The following is an 8,649-nucleotide window of genomic DNA, read 5'->3' as shown; positions in this document are numbered from 1 at the left end:
CATGTGTAACCCCTCGTCCCTGGGAACCTGCCAGCACTGGGGTGGGTCGCTGTGACTCGGTGTCTGTGAAGAAATCAGCCCTGGTAGGGTCTCAGTGGAGGAGAGCGTTGGGCCATGGGGGTCTCCCCGCAGCACCCGGGGGTCCCTGCACCGCTGGGGCTGGAGCAGCACCCCCCGCCCGCCCTGCAGGGCTTGCAAACCACAGCCAAAATTAATAGCAAGAAGAAAAGAGGCACGTGTCCCCCATTGAGCTTAGCTGGCGAACCTGACTCGAACGCTGAATCGCTAACGATCTCCTCTTTCTTCCTCCAGACATTAAATACATAGAGATGACGCCAGGCAGAGCCACGGGTCCTGAGCTGCTGCAGGGCTCCCCCAGCCCTTCGGGCACGCCGTCCCCAAGGTCCCCCCAGGGCAACGGCTTCGTGCCCCAAAAAGGGGGACTCAGAAGCAACTACAGCACCGGTGGCAGTGTGGTTTTCTCAAGCCCACCCAGATCCGTGAGCCCCGGCTCGGGCGCCCTGAGCTGCGCGGACTCCCCGACCTGCAGCAAAGCGCCCGAGGGCATCGCCGGCCCCCGGCACTGCACGGCCGGCCAGATGGACAGCATCTCCTATGGCCCCGGGGCTCTCGGCACCTCCACGGGCATCGACAATTTGCTGAAGCCCGTGCACGTGGTGAGGGTACAGCAGAGGAGCAGCTGGGTCTCCCTGCTCTCCACGAGCCCTGGCTCCGACACCAGTTACATCCTTGGAAGGTAAATGCCGCCTTGTGTCCCAGTCCGGGGCGGGTGATGGGGGTGGAAGGGGCACAGGGTGGTTTCCCCACATCCTGCTGTCCAAGACCTCCTTCCTCCGGCTGGGAGTCAGTGCCCCGTGGGGCTGGCGCGGTCTCTGGGGTGGGCTGTGCATCCCGTCTGGGCTGAACAACCCCGCTGAGCTCCTTCTGCTCTGTCTCCCTCCTGCAGCAGCACCCCGCCGCCTCGGATGCTCCCCGCGCTGCCTGCCGCTCTGCCGACTGCCCGTCCCCTGCCAGCTCCCTGGGCAGCCCCTGCCCACCTTCCCCGAGCGTCAGGTCTCACTCTGGAGAAGCCTTTGGGCTGAGTCCCCACCAGCCCAGCGCAGCCTGCTCCACCAAAGCCAACACCTCCCCATCCCAGAAGGGACAGGCCAGCAGCTCCCCCCCCTCCATCCTCAACTCCGCAGCCGACATCCCGGTGCTGCTGGTGAACGGGTGCCTGGAACCAGGAGATGCGTCTTCCAGGCTGGCCACAGCGCCCCCAGCCTCGGTCAAGCAGAGCCCCCCTCCCAGCTGCAGCCCGACCTCCAGGCTCGATGGCCTGAACAACGCGCTGTCGGCACCAGCGCTCTCCTGCGACTCGGACAGTAAGTCACCTCCCTGCCACAGGGTCTGGGGGGGGCGAGGAGCTGTGGGGCCCGACGGCTGCCAGGGAAGAGGGAGCGAACACCAGTTTGTACTCTGGTTTATCTGTGGGTTATAGACATGGAGGAGAGGAGGTCCTCGCTGGAGCTGGAGATCCTCAGCGTATCTCCACAGGGCTCTGTGGTGGTCTCCAGCTCGTTGCTGATGACCCTGTGTTAGCCATGGTGGTGTGCCCACCAGCGTCCTGGGGCACGTGCTCAGTGAGCAGAAAGGCTCTGGTCCCCTCAGGGAGATGCAGATACACTTATTTATAGTACCCGAGAATGAGGACGACAATTCTGTCGTTTCATACTTGTTTGTGGACCCAGAGCGGGTGGGGAGGAGGGGTTAGGGTTCCAGTTTGCTCTGGAGGACATCTAAAGATACCAGAGTTTATAAGGTCCCTCATTCAAGGGTAAACAATAGGGCTGTTGTTCTCTGGAGGAGATTAGCAGAGGCAGCTCTCGGGGCAGAAGGTTTTAATTGGGATTCTTATGGGAATAGCAGGAGGGCTTTGCGGGTCAGATCCTCGGCGGGTGTAAGTCCCCATGGTCCAGTGGACTTGTGCAGGGTTGGGCAGACTGGCACTGCCGGGGGATTCCGCGTGCTGCTGCTCTGTGCTCCATCACAGCCTGCCAAGAGAGATAATTACGTGGAGAATGAATCATTCTGAGGAGCAGGGAGGAAGCTCTGATCAAAAGGGTTGGAAAAAACCTTCAAGCCCGGCCAGCCTGAAAGAGAAACATTTTGCTAGAGCTCTGTCCTGCCCAGGGATGTCTGCCCTGAAGGTCCTTCGGGTCCCACGCTGGCCTTGATGCCATGAGGTCTCTTGCAGGTCCCCTCAGGGCTGGGCAGCCGACCATGAAGTTTGTGATGGACACGTCGAAATACTGGTTCAAGCCGAGCATAACCAGGGACCGAGGTAAGGCAGCAAGTGTCTCCGCGGGGATAACCCCACCTCGGGCTTGCCGTCTGCAGGACTGCCGCCTGTCCCCAGGCCGGCGTTCGCCTCCCCGCACACCTCCATCGCTCTCGCCCGCGCTGAAGTCCTGCGGGGACTCGGTGATGGCAACGCAGAGTGTACCGGGGGTTGACGGGCACAAAGAGACCCACTCCCAGGTCTCGGGGAAGGCTCAGGAACACGGGCTGTGCCACAGCCCCTCTGTCCCACCCTCAGGTCCAGCAAAGCTTCTCCTGCCTCTGACCGTGCTGCCGCTCGGCATGGCCCGGCCGGGGCTGGCTCTGTCCTGGGGACAGCAGGGACCTGTGGGACCGAGCCGGGGCCCCTCGGTCTGCAGGGACACGGCAGCCGGTACCCGCACGAGGGACGTGCGCGTCCTCGGCAAACGCTCCTGATGATTTCTCGCTGCTGCCAAGGAACGTCTCCCCGCGAGAGCATCCGCCGGACGCAGAACGCCACGCGGGGAGGTTCCACCTGTTTTGCTTGGCTGATCCTCCGCCTGTGCTTTGACAGCCATCCAGCTGCTGAAGGACAAGGAGCCAGGCACGTTCGTGGTGCGGGACAGCACGTCGTACCGGGGGTCTTTTGGGCTGGCGATGAAGGTTCCTGTCCCTCCAGCCGGCAGCCAGACAGGTACGGGGACGCGCTGGGAAAGGTGGAGTTTGCTTCAGGGGTTTCACTGAAACCGGTGAGACTAAAGCAAGCTGAGAGGCCACAGGACTCGGGTTGTGCGAGAGAGGCCGGCAGCGGGGTCCGCGCCTGCCCGTCCCCATGCACGGGGGCCGGCACTGCTCTCGCCACGCAGCGCAGAAGCTGCGGTGGGTGCCCCGGGACGGGGCCACAGGGCGGACAGGGGCGAAACAACGATGCTGACACTTGTCCTCCATCCCGCTTGCAGGCGATGAGAGCAGTGACCTCGTCCGGCACTTCCTCATCGAGTCCTCTGCCAAAGGGGTGCACTTGAAAGGAGCCAGCGAGGAGCTGTATTTCGGTAAGGACGGCGCCATCGCCCTCGGCCCCTGGAAGCAGTGGCCAGGAGCAATTCCCAAAAGCCCCTGGAAGCAGCGGCCAGGAGCGGGGTGGCCCTGCAGTGCCCCGCTGAGGGTGTTGGCGTGGGGGACCGCCAGCCCCCCGCTGCTCTGCCGGGCCGGCTGTGAGGGTGGTCTCCAAAACAAGAACATGGGGTGGGGGTTGGAAAACCCACTTTTGCTGCTGTGAGATCCCAAATAGTCCAGCTCAGCCCCCCCTGCCCTCCTTCTGAGGTCCCTGGGACACCTGAGGGGGCAGAGGTGCGCAGGTGGGGGGTTTGGGCACCAGAACCCCCCCTGACATGCGGTTCTGTGTTACAGGGAGCCTCTCTGCCTTCGTGTACCAGCACGCCATCACCGCGCTGGCACTGCCCTGCAAGCTCAGCATCCCCACCCGAGGTAGGTGTCGGTGGTGGGAGAGATGCTCCGAGTGGTCCCTTCGGCCGGTCTGGGGAGGTGGGGACGGTCTTGCAGAGGGGAGGGGACAAACCGCCCCGGTGCTGCCACGATGGGGCCGATTGCCCCGGCTGTAGGTGGAGCGGGGACCTGCAAGAGCTGACCGGAGCGCGAGAGACGGTGGTGACTCCCTCCTGCTGGGGATGGAGGGCGGTCGGCAGAGCAGCGGGGAGCAGGGGACCACGGGGGGTGGGCAAGGAGAGGAGGAGTGGGGAGATCGGAGATGAACGGAGCCAGGAGAGGGAGATGGAGGACCATTAAATCAATTACTGCTCTAAACCCCTGCAACTGAAGTGGCTTTTGGGCCTCTCGTGAGAGAAGGAATTTCCCCCAGTGCAAAGTGGTGACCCAGAGCAGCCTGAGCTGTGGCCTCAGTGCTCCCGCTTGTCGTTTGTGCAGATCTTGCTGATGGAGAAGATAGCCCTGACTGCGCCGCGGAGTCCGCGCTGTCCCCGCTGAAGAAAACTGCTGGTGAGGAGCGGAGCGGGCTGCTGTCACCGGGGCACAGGCGGGCTGGCAGGAGCTAGAGCTCTGGGCAGGCGCCCGGGCTTTGGGCCTTAGTCCTGTCCAACACCAGGCTCCATTTTTCGGTCGTCCGCCCTGACACCGTTCACAGCAGCAGCTGAAAAGCCGGTGCTGCCTTTGGCGCTGTGCAAAGCAGCGGGTCACCCCGCTGCACCGGTGGGTGCTGGTGCGATGTCCCCCTCCCGGCTTTGTCACCAAGGTTGGAGGTACCTGCAGGTTTTCTTCACGTCCTCAGATCACGGGCTTGTAAGGGAAACGGATATTTTTTAAAGAAAGGAGACTTTTGGTCCTCGCAATGGTGAAGTAAAGCTTGGGAAGGCAGTTCCTGAGGTCCCAAGGCTGGTAAAAGACCCACAGTTTTAAATAGCTCTTGGTTTTTAAGCTTCTCTCCTGATTGGGCTCAACCAGGGTATTGAACTGATGGGCACGGAACATCTGGAGTCTCTCGGAGAGGGATGGGCAGCCCGGGGCTGGGTAAATTGCTGAGGGACCTGATGGGAGACCGATGGAAACGGCCCAGCGGGACGGGGAAGGGTCTCTGCTTCTCTTCCGTGCCCGGTGCCCCCAGCCTGGGTGCAGCGGTGGGTGGGCTCCAGGTGAGAGCGGAGAGCGATGGGCAGGAGAGCGCGCGCATGGGTCACGGCGCAGTCAGGGGAGTCGGGAACCGCTTTGTTTTGCTGGAAATTCTGAAAAATAAGTTGGCAAGCTGAAAAGTTTAGTTTGACCCAGAACAGCCCTTTAAACAGCTCAATCAGCCTGAAATGTCATGTTTTAGGTTGGCTTTCAGCTGTTAGTTGGCTTGGGGTATTTCTGCTTTTCATTAAAGGAAATATGTAATAAACAGAAAAAAACCCTAAATCTGACATTTAGAAACCGGAAATTAAATACTTTGACTTTTAAAACAATTAGTGCAAAGAATTAAAGTAAACCAAAATAAATTTGCGAAGGATTTCTGAGTCACCAAATCTTTAATTTTCATCAAAACAAATCTGACCCACGTACACGTGTCCGGTTCGGCAGGATGACGCCTGGGACCCGGTCCCAGCCCCGGCCCCGCTGTGCTCGGTGCTGCACGTGCTCGGCGCAGCAAGACGCCGGCGTGCTGCGGGCTGCCGCGCTGAGCCGGGCTCTGCGCTGTCTTTGCAGTCTGCAACGTCTTGTACCTCAACTCGGTGAACGTGGAGACGCTGACGGGAGCGCCGGCCATCCAGAAAGCCATCTCCTCCACCTTCGAGCTGGAGACGCTGCCCACACCCACCCTGGTGCACTTCAGAGTGACGGAGCAGGGGGTGACGCTGACCGACGTCCAGAGGAAGTACGAGCCGCGGGGGAGGGTCGGGACGGGGCTGCCACGGGCTCAGCGGGGGCGAGGGGCAGGGGAGAGCTGAAGGGTGATGGGAACGCAGCTCGCCCGTGGCCGCCCAGCTCTCGTCTTGCCTCTCAGCCTGCCAACGCGCTGATCACGTCAGGAACAACTGGCCTGCCGGGGCAAATCCGCGTTGCAATCCAGGGATGGGCTTGGTCCCTTCTGTCACAGCACAGGGCACGGTGCCGCTTGGCGTGAGGCGCGTGGCAACATCTGGGGAGCGCGAGGCAGGAGCCGGCCGAGCCCAAGAGCTGCCAGCTTGGAGGCAGCACCACCGAGGGGACCCCCACGTCCCCCTCCCCCCGCAGCCACAACGCCTCCAGCAGGGCTGGAACCCCCTGGGTGTCTCCCCCCAGCTCTGCCCGGGCACTGTCCTCCTCTAACGCCACGCTCTCCTCCTCCCCCCAGGGTGTTCTTCAGGCGACACTACCCCTTGGCTGCCGTCAGGTTTTGCGGGATGGACCCTGAGAACAGAAAGTGAGTTATCGGCCGCTCTGCGGACTGCGGTGGTGGCTTCCCCACGGTTCCCAGCACGGCTCCGCTGCTCACGGCTCCGCACCGCTTAAAATCCCAACTCCCGACCCGTCTGCAGCCCCCGCCCCAGGCTTAACGCGCCGGGTTTAGCTAAATATAAACCTGACGGAATGAGTTAAATATCGCTCTTCTGAGCAAATCCAATTCTGTTCTTCCCTCAGGTGGCAGAAGTACTGCAAGTCCTCGAGGTGAGACCTGCGTGGTGGAAACCTGAGGGGGAGATGCTGCTTTGGCCCAGCCTCGCCTCCCCAGCGGGCGCCTTGCAAAGCTGCAAGGAACCAAAGCCTAAAAATGAAGAGGGGATGCGAGAAAAGTTAACGTGGGGGCAGGATGAGACGTGGGACAGATGGGTGAAGCTTTACGGGGGGGTTTGCTCTGTGCTTTTGATGAGAGGTTTGGCAAAGCCCAATTCGCAGCATCCCCTCATGCAGAAAGCGCCGGCCGGAGGCCGTCGGCCGTCCCAGGGACGCGCTGGCGCTGGGCTCAGGAAGGGAGGTTAGATCTGGCTCTACCTTCTGTTCGAGAAACTTTTCACAGCTGGGGAAGCTTTGCCAGAAACACTTCTCCCGGCTGTTTTGCTTCCAAGTAAACGTGATTGGGGAGCGGGCCAAGGTGGAATTGCTGGAACCGGGATTCTGCTTTGTGGCCGGGGCTAGTTTAAGCGTCTTCCTTCGGGTTCCTGGATGCAAACCACCTAAGGCTCTCTCTCCTTTTCCAAAGGATCTTCGGGTTCGTGGCCAAAAGCCAGACAGATTCGGAGAACCTCTGTCACCTGTTTGCAGAGTATGACACTGTGCAGCCAGTGTCGCTTGTCATCGACCTTCTCTGCAAGCTCCTGCCGGGCCCGTAGAGGACAGAAACCCCGGGACAGCTCAGGGCTGGCAGCTGCCCACGCGCTGCCGACCTTCTCCTGCTCACCCCTTCCTGCCCCTGGGTTGCATTTTGGCAACAGCTCGTATTTATATTTTTTTGTTACATACCGACAAGTCAAGAGGCTCATTTAAAGATTTTTATGTTCTGATGGGATGAGATGTTCCTCCGAGACCCTCCGCGGGGCACAGCACGCCATCGCCACTGTGGCCAGTGCGGGACGGCTGCCCGCGGGGAGCGGAGCTGCAGGACGGGAACTGTGCTCACCGTACGGAGCCGCTGCCTCCCTCACTGGCCGTGCACCCTTCGCTGTGCTCGGGAGGACTGAAATACTCTGGCCGAGATTTCAGCCGGCAGCGGGGGTTGCCTGTGCCCGGGATGGCCAAGCCGAGGCGCGGTCGGTGGAGCTGAGCTCAGGGACGCAGCCCGAACCCCCCCAGTGCCGCGGGAGGGGATGTCTGGTGCAGGCGGGGGGGGCTCCCCTCCCCGACGATAGACCAGCACCGGTGGGAAGCTTTGCAAATCAGAGTGTATAAAATCACTAGGCCCTGCTGAAAAATCCTGCTTCCCTCCAAGAGCAAGAAGCACCGAAAAGCAGAAATGTCGGGGCAGCGCGGTTTTGCCTGGTGCTGGTAAATTCTCCTGCCCTTTTTCGCAAAGCGGGGTTACGGGCTCGCTCAACCTCGCGGCATCGCAGCAAGCTGAGAAATAAATGTTGACATTTTCATGACAGTAAAGCGTCGGTTTTTTGGAAATGACTTGCATGAATTTGGGCCAGATCCTCAGATGACGTAAATTGGCGCAGCCTCGTGGAAGTCAGCGCTGCCGTGATTTACACCAGCTGAAGATTTCGCTCTTGCTGCAATCTCAGAGCGGAGCAGAGCGGCTGCGAGTCCCCCACACAGCCCTCTCCCTTAGTGCTCGCTTACCTGCTGCCTCTACCTTGGTTTAATTTTGGCCCCCGTGCTAACAAACCCCGCTCAGGGGGATTTCCAATAAAGCAGTTGACCGCTTGTCTCACCGCGAGTGCTGCGGAGGTGTCAGCATCTGAAAGACGCTACTCCGCTCTCTCGACCCGCCGAGCCTGTGCGCGCACATAAAGGAAAAGTGGCTCTCCCCCAGCGGGCGGCGGGACGGCGTCCAGCTGCATCAGCGCTTTGGCGGCGATAAAAACAGATATTGGAGTTACTGCAGGGGGCGGGGGGAGCACCCGGCTCCAGGACGAGAAACGAACAGCTTCGTGCCCCCCGGTCTGTCCGCCCAAAGCTCTGCTCAGCCGAAACCCAGCACCCACCCCGGGCTCTGCGTGCCGCTGCCGGCCCCGTCGTGCGGCCGGGCCCCGGGGGACTGTGGCGCCCCAAGGTGACGGGCAGCTCGGGGGGACGCGGCTCAGCCCCAACGCCCCGGGCTTGCGCATCCCCAACCCTGCAGGGACCCCCAGCCCCCGCGGGGCGCGCAGGATGCGACCCGCCGCAGTGCGCGCTGCA

General features: G+C 61.4%; 1 protein-coding gene across 1 annotated transcript in view; it reads left to right on the top strand.

The window, feature by feature from the left end:
* The window catches only part of TNS4 (tensin 4), an 11,339-nt gene extending 4,197 nt beyond the window's left edge, over positions 1 to 7,142 (top strand). Inside the window, exons 2-12 of the mRNA XM_009889121.1 lie at positions 313 to 757; positions 1,036 to 1,385; positions 2,258 to 2,344; positions 2,897 to 3,016; positions 3,282 to 3,374; positions 3,733 to 3,810; positions 4,267 to 4,338; positions 5,539 to 5,707; positions 6,167 to 6,235; positions 6,454 to 6,480; positions 7,013 to 7,142. Of these exons, the coding sequence (XP_009887423.1) occupies positions 313 to 757; positions 1,036 to 1,385; positions 2,258 to 2,344; positions 2,897 to 3,016; positions 3,282 to 3,374; positions 3,733 to 3,810; positions 4,267 to 4,338; positions 5,539 to 5,707; positions 6,167 to 6,235; positions 6,454 to 6,480; positions 7,013 to 7,142 (1,640 nt within the window). The remainder of the gene's footprint in view (positions 1 to 312; positions 758 to 1,035; positions 1,386 to 2,257; positions 2,345 to 2,896; positions 3,017 to 3,281; positions 3,375 to 3,732; positions 3,811 to 4,266; positions 4,339 to 5,538; positions 5,708 to 6,166; positions 6,236 to 6,453; positions 6,481 to 7,012) is intronic.
* Positions 7,143 to 8,649: the final 1,507 nt, after the last annotated feature.

The sequence above is a fragment of the Charadrius vociferus genome, unplaced genomic scaffold (assembly GCF_000708025.1).
Source record: "Charadrius vociferus isolate BGI_N301 unplaced genomic scaffold, ASM70802v2 scaffold1677, whole genome shotgun sequence".
Taxonomy (NCBI): Eukaryota; Metazoa; Chordata; class Aves; order Charadriiformes; family Charadriidae; genus Charadrius; species Charadrius vociferus.
This window is presented reverse-complemented; position numbering and strand designations above follow the sequence as displayed.